The sequence below is a fragment of the Ixodes scapularis genome, unplaced genomic scaffold (assembly GCF_016920785.2).
Source record: "Ixodes scapularis isolate PalLabHiFi unplaced genomic scaffold, ASM1692078v2 PGA_scaffold9__187_contigs__length_104089568, whole genome shotgun sequence".
Taxonomy (NCBI): Eukaryota; Metazoa; Arthropoda; class Arachnida; order Ixodida; family Ixodidae; genus Ixodes; species Ixodes scapularis.
Genome location: NW_024609884.1, coordinates 32,955,690 through 32,977,972, shown reverse-complemented (window position 1 = coordinate 32,977,972; position 22,283 = coordinate 32,955,690). Strand labels below are relative to the sequence as shown.

The 22,283-nt window shown below is 45.4% G+C and overlaps 1 protein-coding gene and 1 pseudogene across 1 annotated transcript in view; one reads left to right on the top strand and one right to left on the bottom strand.

Annotated features, from left to right (window-relative positions):
- LOC8051626 (CD63 antigen) overlaps window positions 1-10,198 on the top strand; it is a 32,596-nt gene extending 22,398 nt beyond the window's left edge. Inside the window, exons 5-7 of the mRNA XM_029988233.4 lie at window positions 4,887-5,000; window positions 9,003-9,086; window positions 9,172-10,198. Of these exons, the coding sequence (XP_029844093.1) occupies window positions 4,887-5,000; window positions 9,003-9,086; window positions 9,172-9,219 (246 nt within the window). The 3' untranslated portion in view covers window positions 9,220-10,198. The remainder of the gene's footprint in view (window positions 1-4,886; window positions 5,001-9,002; window positions 9,087-9,171) is intronic.
- A 10,323-nt stretch (window positions 10,199-20,521) lies between these two features.
- Window positions 20,522-21,440, bottom strand: LOC120838228 (annotated as a pseudogene).
- Window positions 21,441-22,283: the final 843 nt, after the last annotated feature.

The following is a 22,283-nucleotide window of genomic DNA, read 5'->3' as shown; positions in this document are numbered from 1 at the left end:
CACACGCAGCTGTGCAACATTTCAAACTCTGCCAGAAGAGGGTGTAATTTCAGGATAGGTCTATAGACCTTTCGAAAAAAAGAGCTTGTGGCCGGTGCCGTCTTTAGTGTTTGTGCGTATAGCGCGTGCTTTGCTCGCTTTCCAAAGCGACGAACACGCACGTGCTGGGCTGAGAAGATCTCGCGCTGGCCGAGCAGCTCACCGGCCAGCTCGGCCACTCTCAACTAGCACCCCAAAACGTTCGCTTAGGTTAGCCAAAAGGCTCACATACTGACAACCGTGTTGTCAACCTTGCCTTACGGGGAGGCCACCCACCGTGTCCTACATAAATTGGTCTACTCACTAGCTTCCCAATGAGCAGGAACACGTGCGGAAGGTGTTAGTCTCCAAAAATGGCGAAACATTAAAACTCACCAAAAATGGCAACGACCTTGAGGTGCCTCATCTCAACTGGGCACCCCAACCCAGATCCTCTCCAGAGGGTGTCGGTGGCTTCTTCGCACGCCAAACAAACAACGCTCAATAGTCAACAGGTTGCCTTGCGAAAATCGAAATTGTTAACATTAAGTCTGCAAAAATATTATATAACAGTACTCGCATTTCAAACTGTCAGCCACCGAACAAAGTTCCTGGTAATGCCACCACAGCGAACGTCGTTTCTCGAATGCTCAGTTGAGGACGATGAAAGAGAACTTCACACAAAAATGAGCAAATGGTCGAACAAAGGCTCTAGGTTGAATAGGTGGCGTGCTGGCATTGATATATAGTCGGACAAACTTACAAAACAATATACAAAGGAACATTTTTTTCTCAGCCTTGCCTCTCCCCGGCCTCCTTCCGAGGCGCGTCGCGTCGGAGAATTATCGCCAAATAACGTTGCCTCCGACAACCCGTGTTTTCTTTTTCTTTTTTTTTTGCAAGGTAACATTCCGAACACATTGAAAAGATTTTTTTTTTTTTTTATTGAAATGGACCACAGGTGACGTTAACAACTATACTGCCGATGCAGCGCGGTACTTGTCCCACCTTCCTTCGGCACGTCGCCGCACTGAAGTGGAAGGTCACGTGGTGCGCTTTCGGTGCTCCATTGGCTAAATGGCTCATTCACTGCAAGTACAGTGCATCTTGAGGTCAAACATTCGCAAACGCGTAGGCCTCAGTGCCTAAAGGGGCGGAATCTGCTCCGACACTTGGACATTTCATAGCCAAGCGGCCAAGCGGTGCTTTGAAATCGCCGCTACCGCCAACGCCAGGGTCAGTTCAAGAAACTAACTAAAGTTGAAGCTCTCCAGACGCCTAAGTAGAGGGAACTGAAGAAGCTCGCTAACCACGCGGTCTTTTTGTGTCTCTGCTTTTGATGATGACATATTTTTTTATTACATGAGTAACAAAAACGAAATGCAAAAATATCTGACGGTATGTCGGATTAGTTTTGGCAATATAAGAAATGCGCCCTAACTTTTCCCATTAACCAATTATTGACACAATTGGCCCTGAACCGCTTACGTTGAACCGGTAACTGCCACATCAGATTATGGTTTTGTTCCTGTTCAAGTTCAATATGAAGCATCCGATTTCTGTTTCGGTTTTGTACCGGTTCGGTCAAAAATAACTGTTTTGATCCGGTTTTCGGTTCGGGTTCGGTTCGATTCGACACCCTGAATTTAGGTCTTCCATCATAAACCGGAGACACGGAAAAATAAAAAAACGGACAAAACGACAAGTCTTGTTCTTCACCAGCTCGCCTGTGCTTTTACCCTTTCTTCGTGAATTTAGGTGCCTTTTTTAGAGGCTTCAAAAGCTGCTAACACCACTAACAAAAGCTGATAACGACATAGACCAGACTTGATAAGCAAAGTCGGAGCATCAGAATGCCCTTTAACTGCGGCGCCATGAGGATGTCACGCATTCAAGTCAGCGGGTGACATCAGACATCTCATATTTTGCTGAGATAATTGTAGGATAGCCGACCATTTAAAGGAGCTGTGCAACGATTTTAACGTTGAAAGAATTGGCATCTTCTGCTTTTGATATTGTTCACCTTGTCACAAATGACAGAAAACGCACCTCCTTTCATCGAAATGTCGCGATTCCGCCGCATAATAGCGAGGCAAAACTTTGAATAGTCCCCGATCTGCAGCCGCGAGCGGCGGCCATGAGAAACAAGTGGCGTGACATCACTGGGGAATCTTGTAGAAAGATAGTAAGTTGTGCGAATACCTGCTCAATAAAGGGTAATTTTTCTATAAATCTTGTCGTTCCAAGCTATATGTAAATGCGTCAAAAACCTGGTATGATCGACAAAACTTTTATTTTGCGGAGTTTTAGTGGCGCCATCTATCCTAGGTCCACAAAACTATCAGCTTCATCTGCTACCGTGAACAGCTGCCAGAAGCCGGAGGGGGAGGGGGGAAAGAGCCTAACCTCCTTGAGAGAGCCGGACGGGTATGGCCGGACCCGTCCGGCCATACCCGTCCGGCTCTCTCTCTCTCTCAAGGAGGTTAGGCTCCGCGTGACGACTCCTCCGCACGTCGTCACGCGGTCGCGAGCGGAGGAGTTCTCGCTGCTCACTGATGGCTCTAAAGAGAGAACTTTTCCGGAACCCCGCGCCTACCCCCTTAACGTTGCTGTGCACGTGACCCGGAAGACCACGTACGAGTTGAGAGGCAGCAAAAACCTGGGTCTTTTTCATTTTTTAAAATAAAAACTAGCGTATCCAGGCAAAGTCTGTTTTTTGTAGTTCACTTCGGAAGTGTCAGGCATCAACTTCCACAATAATTTAAGCAAAGCCTTGAAATTTTTGCACAGCTCCTTTAAGCTCCAGAGTCTCCTATTGTGCCGATGTTGGTTTTTATATTTAGAGCCGTACGCCGTGCTACAGAGGACACTTTGAAGGAACCGTTTGTAACTCCGATTGTTTCAACTGTGTCCCGATACGATCGTCAAATGACGAGCCGCAAATGCGTTCTTGCTTCGACCAGAAAAATGCTGTTTCGCTCGCAGGACGAGAAGGCTGGGGAAAAAAGAATGTAAGCGAAATGAGTTGACCTTGGCATACCTGAGAAGCGGCATGTCAAATTATCACCGAGGAAGATAGTGGTAAAGGAAAACGATAGAAAGGCCCCAACGTCCTAGGACTGCATCTGCGAAAATGATGCATAAGCCTCTGTATGCCGTTCAAACTGGATGTGCCGATTCCCGAGAGGTCTGACATGTCCCTTTTTGCTACAGGCTTTGCGAGTTGAATCTATTTGGAGTCATTTTTTTTTTTATTATTGCTTCGCTTCATGGGTTATTGTAATTCTGATGCACAATCACTTTTCACTACGAATGCGAGCCGCAGAGCAATGAGCAGCATGGTTACCAAACGACATAAGACCTGGATGTGTTCGAAACTGAAACTATTGAAATCATGTGATGTAGTATTGTACAACTAATACAGGAACACCAATAAATAACTCATTATTTTTATCATTCTCAATTTATTGTTTGAAGATAAAATAAGATTGAATATCTATTCAAAATTTTCCCATGGCTACCATGACATTTTGTTGCTCGTGCTGTCCACGCTTGTTGCACCTGTCGTTTCGGTAAGGCCAAGGGGCACGAATGAGATGCCAGCTAGCGGCAGACATTAAGCTAATGTGTCCTCTTCTCTTTCCTTCGGTGTACTTATAAATATTTCCCATTTTTTTAGATGAAAGCTATTATAATTCATTGATGTTAGTTTAACAGATGTGGACACTGTACAGTCGCGGACGATACGGAAAAGTCCAGGCGAGCGCGTGACTTCCAAGGCCAGCCACGCTGTCTATCAGTAGAAACAACCATTATCAAGGCTTCAGCGGCTGTTCAGATTTTTGTGGTCCCTCCCTCTTTGACTAGCAGTTGCTGAGTTAATGCGGATTTTGTTGAATATAGGGGCGTCCAGCGACAAAAGGCGAAATCGGGCGTGGCTGAATTCATTATGTTGCAGGTAGAGCGATCAGTTTTCGGCCGTTTAATAACAAGTTTGCAGAATCAATGACAATAAGCAGTTTTTATTTTATTTCACCAAGCACTACTACTATCGCTGCTGACTCTGCAATCATTTGCAGACCAAGTGGGAGTAAAAACAAAAATAGAACAGCTGCTGACATGCTGCTTGTTCACACAATAGCCTCGATAACTCTGCTTTCTTCCATTTGATAGCACTGGAGATCTTCGGAGCCACAAGCTTGCCTGGCCTTTTTGATATTGTCTGCGACTGTACCTAGCACAGATGGGGGAAGGCAACCAGATAATCAAGCAAGGGCCTCTTTATCCCGAACCTTTCACTAGGGTGCAGTGGGAGTTGGTGTCTTCCTTCCCTGTCACGTTTCTTGTGTTAAAGGCCTAGCTTCTAAGTGTAAACAGAAGCTTTTTTTTTCTTTAGATGGTACATTGCATGTTGCAGTTGTTGTAAACTATGGTTTTGTGTATGAAGGTTTTCCAGACCTTTATGATTTTGGTAACTTTAAATCACCTTCTACTGCCAAGAAATTTCTAGCCACCATGCATGCAGCTGTCTTGTCAAATAACAGATTGGATTGTCTGCTTTATGCAAATAAGTACCGAAGGTCCAACTGTTGCACTATGCCTTATATCCTGGCTTGATGCTCATGCCGGGGGTCTGTGCAAAGCTGAAGCTATTGCAAAGGTACTTAGCATTGCAGCTGTTGCTTCGAGTGTCATATTGTCTTCCATGCACGTAAGCATAGGTACTTGTACTTGCCATTTGGGCATTACATGTGTAAGCAATTCTTGTTAAACGTTTCTTATGAGGTAGTTTAATTAGTTATTGTGTTCATAGTTTCTTAAATCTTGTGGTTTTATTATACATATTGCTTCATATTTCTTCTAACCAGCTGCAATGCTGTGGTGTGGACAACTACAGCGACTGGACAAAAGCTGGGAAAGCAGTACCATCAAGCTGCTGCAAGAACCAGGATTCCTGCTCCTCCAGTGATTATTTCTCGGTGGTAAGGAAACTGCATTTCTGGTTCTGTTCGTTGGGCATGGCAATTGACGGGGTTTTGCTGACTTTGGCATATGCCTCGCTACAGAGTGATTGACTTTAAAAGTTTTGTGTCCTTGGTGAATTTCTAATGTGGGGCACCTCAGAAGTTCGAGAATCACTGATTTAGGTCCTCTTTTGCAGTAGCTTTAAAGCACTGGACATTTTGATTCTAAACAGCCTGGTACCAACCTGGGGTACACATAAGGGCTTGCTCTTTTGTTTTTTAATCTTTACATTAATTTTAACTTCTAATTCTGAGGTGTTCCATGAGAAGCTGCATGTGTATATGGCCATATTTCATCTATACTTGTTTTGGATGCCTTAAAGAGTTGACCTGCAGTTGGGGAAAGGGGGGTAACATCCTGGTAGCCACAGGTGACTGGGCCAGTTCAGACTCTTTGACGAGTCCCCTGGTACGTTGCTTTAGTGCTCATTGAGGATTATCCTATCCTCCAAAGTCTACTAAAGGAGCATCTTCCTCCTTCTCTCCCTTCCATTGGTGAACCCAGAGAGAAATGAAAACATTTTCCAACTCCGCCACAGATTTTTGCAGTTTAGCACTTGATGGCAGATTCACAAGGCACACCAAATTGCGATTTTTGTCCGCAGACCGTGTATCCCATGACCATCAGCGTGACCGATTCCTGCACTCTGTGCCTGGTCCGCGGACTTGCGGACTGAAATAGTCTAATGCCTTTTCACATGCAGAATTTTGGCCGGGGATTGACTTGAAAAGCGTTTAGTCTGGCAATGACACACTTTTTTTTTTTTCTGACTAGCAAGGCAATGTTAGCGCATCATTGTACTTTGTGCATTTGCTGGTTCGTTTTCTCGCACAATTATTTATTGTGCATGTGAAAGCTGCAGATTTCGGTACTACTTTGAGAGTCTATGTCGAGATGCTTCTGTCAAAGCTTTTTTAGCACGCAGTCATCTTTCCTGCGCATCCATCCAGCCTTTCAACCAGCGAGACCTTTTTGAACTTGTGGTGCTGAAATGTTGTGCGTGAGTTCGTAGGGGCGAGGACATCAGCATACGCCCCTTCACGAGTCTAGTGGTATGTCGCTTCTATGCCGAGCCTTCTTGATAAAAAATCCCTACTTCTGTCACACCTCAAGGTAGTAAAGCTGGTGGTGCTTCGCACTAAGCCTAGAGCGGTATTCTGTCTTGCTCAATAAATAGCAGCGGCCTACAATTCTTTTTTTAGTCTTAATACGATGGCGGTTGAGCTGCAGTCATAGTGGCAGACATCTTTTTCACTCGTGGGCAACGGTGCCATGGTGTGCTGTTGGCATTTCGTTAAACTGGGATTGCAAAGTAGTTTGGTCCATCCTCGCTGTCATCTACCCTTTTTTGTGTAAATGCGCCTGGGAAACAGATGATCTGCAGATGTGTCGTAGCGTGATCAATTCGTCCGCAGATCAGTCCGTCATGTGAATCGGCCATAAACAAAAGGTAGACATGCATCTCCGGCAACTTGGTTGTATCTGGCAGTCGTAGTGCTGCATACCACTTTTGAGAATTGACACTAGCTGTGTCATGTTAGTAATGTTGGTGGAGGCCTGAATGGTTGGGGTGTGCTGTAATCCATTAATCATCCTCGTTCCACTAACTAAGATTATGTCAATTTTTTTTTTTTTTTTAAGCGGACAAGGTGGACAAAAGCAGGGGAGGGAACCTATTCGCGACTCCAACTAACTATAGGTGGCGCCATTCATTTTCCAAAATGGCGGTTATAGTGAGGGTCGGAGATGCGTGCCACTGTTGAGCCTGTCTAGTGTTCTGGCCTCACTGAGCTACACAAATTATTTCTAGTTATAAGAGGAAGCTAGGGTGTTATAAGCGCAGGTCACCTCTTTACCCTGAAAACAAGAACGGTGTTTAGCGTAATATTTACGCAAGGATGCGCATTTTAATTCCGGAGCGAAAGCGAAACTAACCTCTATTTTGGATTTAATATCTCGATATAGGTCTTAATTTCGGATTCTTTCATAACGTAGTTGTTGAAAAAATCGGTGCTGATATTTGTGCGTTTTCGCTGCCTTTTCTCGCTTAGATAATTCTCATGGGAAATAATGAACTGCGTGCCCTTTAATGGGTTTTGGGGTATTTAGATGATTAATTGCTTTAACATTATTCCCAGCACAAGAATAAGAGAACAAATCAGATTTTGACAATATGTCCACAAGACATATAAATTATAAATAATTAACAACCCAAAGACGGAATCAGTCGGACAGCTGAAGTGTGTGTGTGTGTGTGTGTGTGTGTGTGTGCGCGTGCTTGTGTGTGTGTGTGTGTGTGTGCTTATAGCAACGCGTGACGCGTATGACTTTATATTAAATCCAGTGTTTGACTCTGTCTATCTTGATAACGATGTCAGAGTTTTTCATATGCTAAAAATAAAACAAACTTATACCTTTCTGGGAAGACTATTATGGTGAAATGGCGGATTTTCGGGATCTTCGCGCTAATTGGCGGCATACATTGCCGCCATTTTTATTAATAATAATAATACTAAAATTTGGATATTTTAGTACGTAATTTTTCAAGCTCTAATATAATTTGTCACTTATTATCTAGTTTCAAACGCGCGAACAAATGTGACGATCAAAAGTGTGCTAATTATCATCACTGGTGCCAACTGCAGCATTTTAATTACCAAGTAATAAAATAAAAATAGTCTAAAATCAATAAAAACATTCTAGCTAACATGAAAAATCCATGTAAAATTACATTAATGGTGTGTAAAGAATATTTTGATATCAAAGTCGCGACTTCTGACAATCGGGAAAGAGTCCAAAGTCGTCGCGAATATCCCTCCAAACTAAATGCCCAAAAGTAAAAAAAACAGAATACAGATAAAAAATAAAACACTTTTTTTAATTATTAATCTTTTATAACATTTAGTTGCTTTTATTTTTACGCTCCGTCGTTTTGTCAATCTCAGCCTTTCCAATTCGAAGGAACGCCTACCTGCTTGCACGTCTGCTCACTGCAGCAGGTTTCGTTGGCGTTGGAAGCCTGTGAAACAGTTGTGAGTTTTAGTAATGCGTATACGAGCGAATGCAACTGCTGTGTGTTTGCGTTAGCTTTGCGTGTTCCACACTGCGCGTAGCGACGAGGCGCACGCACAACGTGGGACTTGCAACTCTAATGCAAACGCACACTGCTTGCGTTTGCTTCTATGTGCAATACTAAAACTCTCCTGTAAGGTACAATCCCATACCAGCTGCAGCACTACGTTGGGACCGTGAAGAGTGTTGTTTGCATTGGGAAATGACATTTCGCGAGCCATAATCGCGAGCAGTTCCGCCGTGCCCGCTGAGCAGGAGAATCGGGGAACCCTCACTAGATAGCTTCCCCTTTCCGCCGCGGGAGGGCGAGCGTCGAGCTGGAGACGCGAATTATTGAAAGAGTAGGGATGTCTGTTTTTTTTTTTTTTTTTGGGGGGGGGGGGGGGGGGGTCGTCTGACTTTACACTGAAAGCCTGGAATGAACACTGATTCCATTATAATTGCTAAAACGAATGACAGCTGGTACGACAATGGGAGCAAATATATTGAATGGCTCTAATTATCACCTTGCCAAATCTTGTTAAAAAAAATTTTTTTTTTCTATTTTGGGGGTTGTTGCAAGACCAATTCTCATTATAGGAACTTTGGCATGACCATGGTGTATAATTTTGCTTTAAAGTGTCACATCCCAATTTCAGTCTCTTGTTGTGGTTGAACCACTTGACAGAAATATCCCTGGTAGTGCCAACCAAGTTCTAGCCTAAGAGGATGATTTGTTAGTCTATAACTCAGTTAATCTGTTTTAAGATTAAGCTATCTTAAAATGTGTCTTAAAATTCCGGCAAAACTTGGGCAGCATATACAGTCTCCAGACAAGAAACGCAATGTTTGCAGAAAAGGAAGGAAGTGTCTGCACTCTTTCTCAAACACATTCTCTCATTGCACAGGGCTGCTACGAAAAGGTGAAGACTGACGTCAAAACATATGCTGTGTATGTCGGTATTGCTGGCATTGGTATCGGTCTGATCGAGGTCAGTACTGCTGAATACTTAAAAATGGTTTTGCCACTAGCCAAAGGCTTGGATGCCTGCTAACCTGTCTCTCTCTGGCTTTCAGATCATCGGCATTATCTTCTCCTGCTGTCTCGCCAACCAAGTTAAATAATCTACCGGTGACAACGAGACCTTTCTCTGGCTGCAGCAAGACCTCGATAGCATTGTCAGCAGTTTGTTCATGCTATTTATGGCTCCTAAGTGCATTTCTAATTTGCAATCAGCAGCTGTGGGTTAAACCTGTAACATGTTTGGTGTTGGTCATCTGCCTGATGATTGTTGTGCTGTTGACTCAAGAAACTCGCAACCAAAGCTCATTCACACCCCCTTTCCTATTCGTGCCTTATAGTTCTAAACAATAGAGATAGCTTGGATTTCACCAGTAATAAGTATTTACTCACATTATTCATTGCCTACTTGTCATGGTAAAACATCCTGTTCTCTGTTTGCGGAGCAACAAATGCACAAGACTGCCTGTCGCACAAACGGGTTCTAGGTTGTAACATTTTTCATATGGATGGGGCCATGATAGTACACATGTGCATATGAACAAGTTTTACTGAGATTGGGTAATATTTTATATTTACATTTCTGAAAAAGAAAGGGCTGGAGAGAAACCAGGTAGAATTGTAAGTTACAAAACTTTTTTTTAATGACCCCAATTATAAGAAATATTTCAGCACCTCTGTTCCCTCCTCTGAATGTGTTTCACACTTTCAGATTGTTGAAAATCTGATAGCTTGTTGATACCTGATGTTGATATAAATTCAAGAGGGCGAACTGCATTCTGTATATAGTTGTAATTGTATGCTGTTGCTGTGGTTGAAGGCAACATACTTTCGAATTCTTGTTGCAGCTCTTGTGCAGCTCTGAGGAATCTTTCTGGATAGAAGCTTTAAGCTTCAGTTGTGATTATAATGGTCTTTTGATGATGAAGCTATAATAATCTAAACAAAGGTCCTGTTGTTTGGCTACAGGAAAAGTTTGGCCTGTGTCCAGTGTTGGTGTTTTATAAACAGTATTTACATATGCACATACACTGTAAGCCATTTGTGAATGTGGATGTACAATAAAACCAACATTCATATCTACTCCTTTGCAGTGTGCAATGTGTGAGGGTCGTTACATTCTTCGGCACTAATGTGGAGAGTCCCTCTAGACACTGACAGGCTGCAAGCACGTGCCGAAAGCATGTGAACGTATCTTTGGCAGGCTTGCACTCACTCGTGCTTACCTCATGATCACCGAGAGACTGCAAACCGGCCAAAGGTGTCTCGTGTGCATGGTGCACGTGCTTGAGGCTTGTAGGTTATTTTTGTTTGTCGCCCAGCATTCCTGGACATGGTCTCCTTGCGCCGTCTCTTGACAATTCTCAGCAAAATACAGTAAAATGATAATTTCAGTCAAACTACTGCAGAAATTCTAAGTTCCCCGCGATATCTATAGAGGGAACTAATACACTCTTATTTAATACCTACTTGAACATCAGGATTGTGTACTTTTTATTCCTGGGCCCGATATAATATTGTTACATTGGGTCCTATGGGCCATTTGTACAAAATTTTAAATTTCTTCTCACTGAAATGAAGAATCTTAAAGTTCCCGAGAAATATAATAGCTGCCGACTCGTAGCACATAAATTAAAGTGCGGTATTTTAATTAATACTTTTTATTCCTCGAGACCTTCAACTTCGGCCTGCCTTTTGCCCCTGTAAAGTTAGCACTCCGCCGTGCACTAAGAGCTTGCGGCCAAGCTACCTTTACATAGGCTTATCAAAAAAAAAAAAAATTGTACGATGCATTTGTGACAGCATATTGACTAAGAATGTAGCGGTTATAATATGACAATATAATAATTAGATGTCTAAAATAAAAATTTGTGCCCTGGATTTCAAATATAAGCAAATGTTATGTAGGGTCAGAAACACTTGCATTGTATATATTTTGCTTTGACGTTAAAGACACCCAGGCTAGCGGTTGTGCCGCACTGGCTAAATTGCTCATGTAGTACAGCTGGGAGACTCGTCGCCCGTTGAGGCAGACCAAGTTCTAGGCTGCATAAACAAAAATATACACTCAACCCAATTATTATTACTTTGAATTTGCCTCTGTGCGTAATGTTCTAGCTCGGTTACAGACACAAACCGAACAAAATTCTTTCAGGCGTGTATAACTAGAACGGCGCGCCGCTGGCCGTTCGATTGTCCTTTTATCTTATTTTATTTATACATATATAGACGCTTTTCAGCAGCTGTGCATGGACGCCGCCATAACTGACCTTCAGATTTTGTTTCCTTTTATTCCGTTTATTTCACTTCATCATTACCATAGCAGGCCAGGTTATTGCCATATTAGATTCAACTGTGTCCTTTTCTAAAGCATCGGCCTTTGTAAAGGATCGTCAACTACCGTTTCAGTTGCTCGGCATCTCGGTAAGACACGAGAAGGTCAGTAATGGCGGCTGTAACTTGGCGCGTGTGTAAAGCGTCTATACGCGTATAAATAAAGAACACAACGACCACGACGTTGAGAGGATGACACACCGGGCGACGGCGGTGCCTCAGTCTGAGCCCTGGTTCCTTGGAAGCGGCAGCTTCTAATTTGACTGGGCTACCTCCTTGGAGCCTGATGCTTCGACCCCAGTGAGCATCAGGGCCATCATGTTCCTAGGGCTCCTTCATGCACCGATGGAACGGCGTGCCAGATCCCCATGGCTCGCTGCTGACCCGCCCAACCCACCTTTACGAAATCTGGACTTCTGCGAATCGGACTGCCATCCTCCCCAATACCAACAATCCATGTCGTCGTCATCATGCATGTATATTCTCATCACATTATCATGTTCACTAGACTCGGCACCGCGGGCCTTTATGGTACTGGCTGCTGCCTTTCCGCACCAAACTACACCATACTAGTGGCGCACATCACTGAAATAACATACGCAATACAGAAAATAACAGATTGTCTCTTGAACGCAAAACGGCAAAATAAAGATAATTTGGGAGATTTTTTGTTTCTAAAAGCCTAATTCAGAAACCTAAACTAAACTAATGTTTTGGGTATATCGTGTGCATCGTTTCGAAGTTGACGTTGTTTCACACCTCGAGACACTGGCTTGCGCTGGCGCACCGACCGCCGGCGTAGTAGTAGTAGTAGTTTATTGTAAAGTGAAAAAGGGGTAGAAGCAAGGCGAAAGGTTAGTCTCCCAGTGGTGGGGTCAGCTTTCTCGCCTTGCTAGGGGGACAGGGGGAACCAAGAGTGGTTGAAGGAGAGGTGGCGTGACAAACACTATGATACACTATGATACACTATTTACACTGTAATACAATATTGAACGAATTGCGTGGCTAATTGTGATCTTGGTCCTTTCCTGACGTATTACAGGCTGTTATAGCCTGCGGATTTTAAATAGTCAAGCAGTGCTCTTAAAGCTTTTGTTCTCGAATGCCGCGAACCTGTCGGGAACAGGAGTGACTTGGTGTTGCCAGCTAGAATTTTAAGCTGTTTGAGGGTGGTCACAAGTGTTTCTCGGTGGTTGCTCACCGCTCTGCAATGCCAGAGAATGTGTTCGATGTCCTCCGTGGCACCACAGGCACTGCAGGCTGGGGATGACAGGCGTTTGATGAGATGCAGTCGAGAAGCGGTTCGGGCGCAGCCTGCCCTTATCCGATGAAGTAGAGCTTGTTCCAGCCTGCTGAAGCTTTTCTTGGGAATTGTGTACGGCGGTGTTCCAGCCGCAGTTTCAGGGTCAGGGTGTTTCTGAATGGCTTTTTGAATAAGTCTGTTTGACGAATTATATGGATGTACGGAGTTGTTGGTGTGACATCCCCATGAGCGGCACGTGCGAGAGAATCCGCAGTCTCATTTCCTTGAATGCTAACGTGGGAAGGGATCCACTGAAACTGGATGGATGCACCTTCGACAGCTGCCTTCTGCACTACGTAGGCTATAGTGCGAGCTAGCATAGCGCGTAGTCAGCGTAGTCGTAAAATGTCTGCGACTGGTGATGATGATAGCTTATTTGCCAAAAAAGAAAAAAAAAAAAAGAGACTGCGCGGACTTTCCCTCTGTCAGGGCTGGATTCGGGGCTGTAGGCGTTCTGTCTAATGCCAATGAGCGGAGTGGAATGTATTCCCTCTGTACTCTGTTTCATATACTTAGTGTGCAACGCTGTCAAAGCTACTGGATCTTGGATCAGAGGTTCATGTTGCAGGGACCGTTGCGAAGACGACCAAACGACCATCCCTCTTTCGTAACCTGACCAGAGGGAGTCGGTGTCGTCCGCATCTTTTCCCACCTTCTGCGCTGAACACCGCTGAGCACCGCGCGTGGATTACGCTATCTTCGTCGTCGCTGCCCCACAGGTACTAAGGGTGGTTCCCGTTTCGAGCCATTCCCATTTCAACCTTCCCGTTTCGACCCGTCTCAAAACGACCTTCTCGTTTGATCCTTTCCCATTTCGCCCATCCCGAAACACCCTTCCCGCTTCGGCCATCGTTTGTTATCAGTTAGGTCGGTTCGTTTGTATTGTTTCTTAACAGTTGATTAGGTTCAAGTGTCCAATGTCTGTTTTCCTTGCTGATCTCACTTCTCCCTCTCCCGAAACAACCTTCGAGACCTGGTAAGACAAACACAGCGTCAGGGAGGGTTCACCGGAACATTTACAGCTTCATTGATTTGATCAAACGGGATGAGGCTTTGCCAAGGGTATCTTTGCGGCAGCTTGCAAAGAGTGGTGCCGTGCGGGCCAGGGGGCTCAAGTGGGGCAACAAGGACTATAAACTATCGGAACTGGGGTTTCGCCTTTCTGATGGCACGATTTTCCTGTTCGACTTTCTCAACAAGGCGAAGGCATTTTCTGATCTATGATATTTTCCTGTGTGCGCGAGTGTTCAGTGTTTGAAATCATAAAAGATAATAAAGTCGGAATCATATGCCTGTCACCCCGTCTGACTTATCGCTGTCCAAGATATCGAGATCACTAATATGACGTTTTAGAATAACGTACGCAAGCACTTTGGGTACCCTAAAAATAGCGTCACGATGGCGACGCTATTTTTAGCTTACCCAATGTGCTTGTGTACGCAAGACTTCATTATTGAACGTAGTGCAAACAAGCGATCGGCAATGTAGCTGTCCATCTCATAGAATTAAAAGGCTGCCATAAAAACTATAAGTGTCTTTAGAAGCACTCATCTGAGCCAGTACTCTAAGCCAAAAAATTTGATTCTTGCTAATACCATTTCGAAGTGAAATATTAAAAAGCGACAAGGTCGTTTTTGCAGTAACGGTTTCGCAGAGTGTGCATAGACCGTTTCAGGGGTGCGCGTTATGGGGATCATATTAAAATAAAAAAAGCAAACACGCTTTAGGTGGTTGAAGTAAGAATAATACAGTACTTTGAAGCTTGCTTGAAAGAGGTGGATATTTTTAGAAAACATTGGCATGCAATAATATTTCAGAACATATATTCTTAAGCAGAAAAGGTGCGCAGACCAGGGTTAGAACGATTAGACTTTTCGCGAAGAGGTTGCGATGCGCAGGGTCTTATACAAATGGGTTGAAAAGGGACGGGTTCAAACGCAAAGGGTCTTTCGAGTATCTGTTGAAACCCGACGGGTTCAAATGAGAAGGGCGTTTCGGGAATGGGACGAAACGGGACGGGTTCAAATGGGAAGGTCGTTTCGAGAATGGGTCGAAACGGGATGGGTTCAAACGGGAAGGTCGATTCGGGAATGGGTCGAAATGGGACGGGTTCAAGCGGGAATGGGTTGTTTCGAGCTACACCCGGTACTAAAGGAGCGCACGTGCGCGACAGGAATGCTCAAACTGTAGGGTTCGACCTGTAGCTTCTAGAAGTTTACTAAAATGATGTTATAGGGCTGGTAACGCGGACTTTCGTGAATTGCGGAATTTAGTCCGCAATTAACGAAATTTCATTCGCCATTTACTTATGAGCAGTCTGGCACGTGCCGAGGGCAACAATTCCATTACGTCAGAACTGAAAAAAAAGGGGGGGAGGGTCGCCCTCCCCCCCCTCAGAGATTACCAAAATTTCTAGAGAACAATACGGGGCGGGGTAGTGTTGTCCCCCCAGAGCAGGGTATCACTACATCGTGACGTCACGTGCCCTGACGTCACGGTGTCAAGTCATGATGTCACGATACTATGAGGTCACGTGACAGCAAATTCCCCGCTAAATTCTGTAGGGAAATGCACAGAGAGGCGGACAGACCAATTTCTGGGATTAGGGGGTTCCGTTAAAAGCATTCCATGCTTCAAAAACAGGGTGCCGAACCATAACCGGAACTGAACCGCTTATTTTGCCCCAACCGGAACAGAACCCGAACCAAAATGTTCGGCGCCATTTTGTAGCTGAACCTGAACCGGAGCAAAAGAAAAGAACCGCTCCGAACCGGTTCGCTAAACGGTTCGGGCACGCATTCGCTCTAATATTCCGTGCGCTGTGCGCCGGAAATTTTGAGAGGCTTAGCGCAGCGGAGCGTGATTTTTCCACTTATGCAAATATTTTTTTTTTTTTTTTTTTTGTAAGCATACTTGACAAAGACGACGGTCAATAATCGCTGTTAGGTTTTTCGCGTGAAACGCAACTTTTTTAATTTGTTACTAAGTTGCACGAAAACGTTCACTCTTCCAAACCTTCTGTGATGCCATATTGATTTTGCCAAAGCCTTCGACTCCGTACCTCACCAAAGCTTGTACAGGCTGTCTCAACTCAACATTCATCCTGTTATCATACAATGGATTGCCACGTTTCTTGAAAATCGTAAACAGGCTACATATGTCGGAAAGAGTAAGTCTTCTAAATTATCAGTAAAGTACGGAGTTCCTCAGAGCAGCAGATTGGGTTCGCTTTTATTTCTCATTTACATAAACGACCTGCCACTTAGCTAAAAGGGTCCCTAAAAAAGAAAAAAAAAAGAATGTTTTTTTTTTTTTTTTGTTTGGTTGGGACACGTGTGTTAAGAAATAAAATTTATGCGAAAAAAAAAAGAACAACAACAACAACAATATTGGACGGCGAGAGATTTATTTGAAATTCCTTCGCGGGAAATTCATGACGTCACCGGTCATTCCGGAGTGACCATCTCGATCGTGAAGGCGAAGCGGATCCACCTCTCCTCCACGTGCCCGAAATGCAGAAAAAAAAAAAAAAAAAAAAAACAAGTGGAAAGGAGGTGACTGCCAACTAAATCGCGTCTCGCGCCGTCAAAATTGCTCTCGCGTGCCGTGTAAAATTATTATTATTTTTTTTTTTGACACGTGTGTCCCAATCGGACTGCTAAGAAGAAAAAAAAAAACGTTTTTTTTTCTTTTTAGGGGCTCTTTAACATCCTCCATAAGACCTTCTGTAAACTACTGTGTGACCTACCGGCGCATCACCAACCCAGATCAAACACCGCGACAGCAAGACCTCAACATGATTTCACTTTGGTGCAGCACATGGCAAGTGAGACTGAACACAAACAAAAGATTTATAACATTTGGCAGTCAGCCTTCTTCCACGCCAAGCAAATAGTTCATTAACCACGAAGACATAGAGAAAGCTCGAACGTACAAGTACTTAGAAGTAATTTTTTTCAGAGGACCTCACTTGGAACAATCGCATCAATAACACCGTTTCAAGTGCATGTAAATCGCTCGGATACCTCAAATGCAACCTTTTCCACTCATCTCAGACAGTAGAACTAACCACCTACAAAGCATTTGTGCGAATGAAACTCGAATACGCCAGCATCATTTGGTGGCCTCATAAAAAAACAAAAAAACAAGGCATCACGCTACATCATGCATGACTATTCACGAACCTAGAGTGTCAGAGTTATTAAAACCAGCCTGGAGTTGAAACCTTTACCCGTTAGAACCAAACCGTCTTGTTTTCTTTCATATAGGATCTACTACTTATCATCGGAATTTCATAGTCTCTATCTTCAAGATTTATTTTACATTTCAAAGCGCCGCGATCATCCACTCAAAGTTCAGCCTCTCCTTCTCCAGAACTAACAATTTTCAAAATTCCCCCTTTTGCTATTGCCGACTGGAATTCATTACCCGCTCAGATCGTCCATAAAACTGATACCAATAAATTTCGCGACATTTGTAAGTCCCATTAGTAAAATGTGATCAGTGTATGTTTTTCAGTATTTTACTGTTTACCTTTTATTTTGGTGCAATGAATAGTGTATTTATCCCCCCCCCCTCCCCCCTTGAGGCCCCCCTCCCTTTGAGGAAGTAAAATCTGATCTGTTCCGGTAACAAAATCGGCCCGACCCGTTCGAAGTCATCGCACCGAGAACAGGCAGTTGAATAAATGTCTTCGGACACGCAACAACTGGCGACGAGCGTTCAGCCACGCGGTCCTCGTCGAAGGATCGCCCGCAGCATTAATCGCCAGTGACGCCGCGACGCCACGGCGACCCTCGGTCGAATTACCATAAAGGCAAGTGGCAGCGTTCCTAAGCCTCATTGGCGCGAAGACGTACGCTATTCTAAATAGTTTGATGGCTCCGGACATCCCAGTAAGCCGCACATCGAGCTGGTAGCCGTATTGCGAGAGCAGCTGTCGCCGAAGACTTTCGTCATCGCGGAACGCTTCCGTTTTCAGAAAAGAAACCAAAACGAGAATGAAAGTGTCCTCGAGTTCGTAGCCGAGCTGAAGAAGTTGGCGCAGACAATTCGGCGGCACCTTGAACGAAGCCTTACGCGACCGCGACCGCATGGCATGCGGTATCATCAGTGACTCCATTCAAAAGTGGCTGCCGTTGGAAGCTGGCCTGACGTTTAAGAAGGTTAAGAAGGCGCTAGAAATCGCAGTGGCAATGGAAGCCACCTCGGCAAACGCACATGCAGGTTTTACATGGCCGGAGCGCGGACGCCGAAGTACTCAAGCTGGAGTGGTACAAGCCTGAATGCAAGCACTGCGGACTTCTGTATCGCACAGCAACTAACTGCAGGTGGAAAGGCTTCGACTGTCGCAGGTGCGGAAGACGCGGACACCTTGAACGAGTGTGCAAGAGCCAGCAGTTCGAGCCAGCAGCTTCTCAGCACCGCGGAGCACCTTCCGCTCGTCAGTCAGGACTCAGATCTTGCCTCATCTGAATGTGACGTCGTAAATCCTAATCAAGCTTCGAGGAGGGATGAGGCTGCTACTACCAATACTTTGCCTAATAATAATATTTCTGTTCTTTTTACCAACATTAGAAGCACTATGAATAAACGGGATTATCTGCAGTGGCGTAGTAACGGGGGGGCCGGGGGTGCCGGGGGCCCCGGGTACCAGGAGTCTCAGTCACGAGGGGGGGTGCCGCTTATGGCGGCAATCCCCCCCGGCTTGACTGGTTCGTAAGTGGCAAAGAACGTGTAGACGCATGAGGTCACCACTCTTCCATCACGAACGTGTCTGGTGCAGAGCCGCATAACTGGCTTGGCTCGCGCAAAGTCATCGCGCACCGGCGGAAAAAACAAGCGCGGAAAGTGCGGGAGCGCTCGAGAAAGAGCTGTGCCCGGGCACGCCGAGCCAACGCCACCTAGTCTACGCCAAACCCAGCGCAACACGGCGCCGACCACGGCCGGACTGCGCCGAGACAGCAAGAGAAGGCGCCAGATGAAGAAGAAAGAAACGTCGAACATCAAGGTTCGACTGGTTCGCCGAACCTTCGACCTTTTACTGAAGTTCGCAGAAGCTCGACTTATGGACATTGTTGCCCGGCTTCTACACAAATATTTCGAATTTCGGGAAACAAATAATTTAGAAAGTAGTTTATTTTATATTTTATAAAATGGTTACCAATGTTTACACCATATTAAAGCGAAAATATGCGCTATTAATGCTTTTGCACTTTTCCTCCGCCAGGTGGAATCAAATGGATTTTTTTTTTTTATTTTACGCATGCGCACAAAAGTCGAACTTCAGTCAAACCTTTGTCGAAATTTCGAAAAAGTCGAACTTGGTCGAACTGAAACCTGGGCAGGTTCGCGACATCCCTAACCAGCAGCAAGGTGGCGGCTCCCAGAGGCAGTACTTGCAAGCGTCTTGTCACGGTTTCCAGGCAGTACGCGCTGCGCGTACTGCCTTCTACAGCAGTAATTATTCTAAAGCCAAAACCGAAAAACAAATGGCTATTTGCACGCGCGTTCCCCAACGTTTGATTTCGGTTATTTACTTGGAATCTTCACTACAGATAAGGCGAGTGCGTGCAGCACGTGTACCTAGGTTCCCAGAATTCTCCGTGATGTTTAGGTAATTTGGCAATATACCTCTTCGGAAAGTCCCAGGAGATGTTATGGCGAGGGGAATTGTGGGGCTCTTCCCTCTGGGACGTTAGCCTGTCCCCTTATTTTTGTGTCTTCCTTCCTTCCTTCCTTCCCATTCTCAGGATTTTAACATCATGATCCCATGTACGCTCGTGACGAATCGAACGTTCCGTATATCCTCGAAGCAGCACGATACATTCTCTCTTACTATCAGGAGCTCAGAACGCACAAACGGGCTGTTTGTGCGTTCTTTGAGACCGTTCAAAGGGCTGTTCCCTTTGAGACGTTAGCCTGTCCCCTTATTTCCGTGACTTCTTACACTTTTTCCCTTCAGGTTTCCTTCCCAGTCTCAGGATTTTAACATCCTGACCCCATGTACGCTCGTGACGGATCGAACGTTCCGTATATCCTTGAAACAGCACGATACATTCTCTTTTACTATCAGGAGCTCAGAACGCACAAACGGGCTGTTCCCTTTGAGACCGTTCAAAGGGCTGTTCCTTTTGAGACGTTAGCCCGTCCCCTTATTTCCGTGACTTCTTACACTTTTTCCTTTCAGGTTTCCTTCCCAGTCTCAGGATTTTAACATCACGTACGCTCGTGACGAATCGAACATTGCGTATATCCTTGAAGCAGCACGATACATTATCTCTTACTATCAGGAGCTCAGGACGCACAAACGGGCTCTTCCCTTTAAAACCGTTCAAAGGGCTGTTCCCTTTGAGACATTAGCCTGTCCCCTTATTTCTGTGGCTTCTTACACTTTTTCCTTTCAGGTTTCCTTCCCAGTCTCAGGATTTTAACATCATGATCCCATGTACGCTCGTGACGAATCGAACATTCCGTAGATCCTTGAAGTAGCACGATACATTCTCTCTTACTATCAGGAGCTCAGAACGCACAAACGGGCTGTTCCTTTTGAGGCCGTTCAAAGGGCTGAAATGCACAGCCAACTAGCTCAACTTGCCGTAATATAAACTACAACAATGGTGCCAAAATCTAAACTAACGTTCGATTCAGATACAACCAGAAAACATATGCAACTCACACGCGGTTATCGGAAATAATCAGGAATGTAGACAGCTTTACATGGCAGTTGGCCAGCCACTACTGTAGTCTCCATGTGAGCGTTACCGGCGCTAATTTACAGGCATGCTCCTCAATTGATCAATCACTTCGGCAGGCGTGCTCATGATTTCGAAGTGATCCGAACCCATTGCATAAATACTGCGGACCAACTGTACCATTATAGCGATCAACGTATCACATCTGGAGCATCTGGCACCATTCTGTCTCTCTTGTCGCTGTGGTTGTGGTGGTGTGGGTGGTCGTGGCCCTTGTGGTGTTCGGTAATCGCCTGGTAGCGCGTAGCAGTAATGCTCCGACGAGATCGGGTGAGGGTAGTAGTTGCTCCAAATACTTTCCTTGGCGGGGGTAGGATGCATCTAGCGAGCTCGAGTCGATCGGTGCATGGCCTGAACGTGGTTCGACGTAACCGAGCTTCTCTAGCATCCTTAACACTTGTTCAGCTTTATCTTTGGTGGTGAGCTTTGGTTCAGGTGCCGGTAGATTAGACGTCTCGATGTCCTGGTTCTGTCTAGCTGGAGGCTGATGGAAACAGTTCGGGGAGAACCCTCGTAGGCACAAACTAGAACAAGCTCTCGGTGCGGCTTCTTTCGTAGACTTGAATTCGCATGAGTTGGACAGATGAGAGTACAGTGTCCCGAGCGCACACACGAAGCCACAGCCGATCTTCTCATTGGGGCACTTCACAAGAAGCTCTAGCACGTTTTCCACGGGGGTCATGAAGTACTGGATTTGGCTCTCTGTAAATGCGCGCCCGTCGCGAGAGCAGAGTGAGGCTTGTCCAGGCGTCTGCATTTCCCAGTGGCACCCGCAACATAGGACATCGGAGCAGGGCAGCAATATAACTTCTTTTGTCACAGCGCCGCACGAGGAACATGGCCGCACACGCCTCCATCGTTGCTCACTTACAATCTTTACGGGCTCCCCGTTCCAAGCGCCCTGAAACCTCTTGAGGATGTAGATCCTGGACATACTGTTGAAGTCTCTTTCCAAACGGTAGAAGGGAAGTTGTTAAACGTGGGGTTTTAGACAGAGGGAACTCACATCAGATGACGATTTGAAGCTTGATTTGCGAGTGTCTCACGGTCTCCCGCAATAGCTTTGCGATTGCATTCTTGCGCGAAATGGGCTGAAGCAGACATAGGCGTGCGCACAGGGGGGGGGGGGGGGGGGGGGCAGGGGGGACGGCCACCCCCTCTAATCATCTAGGGGGGGGGGGGGGGGGGGCAAAGTTGGCCCGACTCGAGGCGCGACGGCGCCGAGGCCTCCTGCGCTGAAGCTTTGAACAAACGGTAGCGCCCTCATTTTGGGTAGTACAAGCTCACCTGATTGAGCATAGCCTTACTTATGGCACGTTGGTCGAGCTTTTTCAATTCTATGTGGTGCTAAAGAGCGAAAAAACAACTTTGAACGCCAGAAATCGGCCAAACTCAACGTTGCAAGAGAATCAAAAGAGCCAAATTCATGACACCACCGCTAGAGCACGCGTCTCTTAGCTCTGGGTGGTGACGTCACAACACCTGTGTCGCGACGCTTTAATTTTTTTTTTTTTGATGTCTACTTTGGAACGCGTGAAACGGCATCTATTGGCTCACGCTCTCAGAGTCTTAGCTTTGACGGCGTTCGAAGTTTTGTTCTGCCTTCGTATTTTCATCGTGATCTCGCGCTCCGCACCAGAGCAGGCACGCTTCTGCATGCGTGACAGCTTGAGCCGCTAAAATTTCTACTACCCAAAACAACTCCTAACAAGTCTTATCCGCAGCACCCTCTGGGCAGCGCAGGAGGCCTCGACGGCATAAAACACCGACGCCAAAG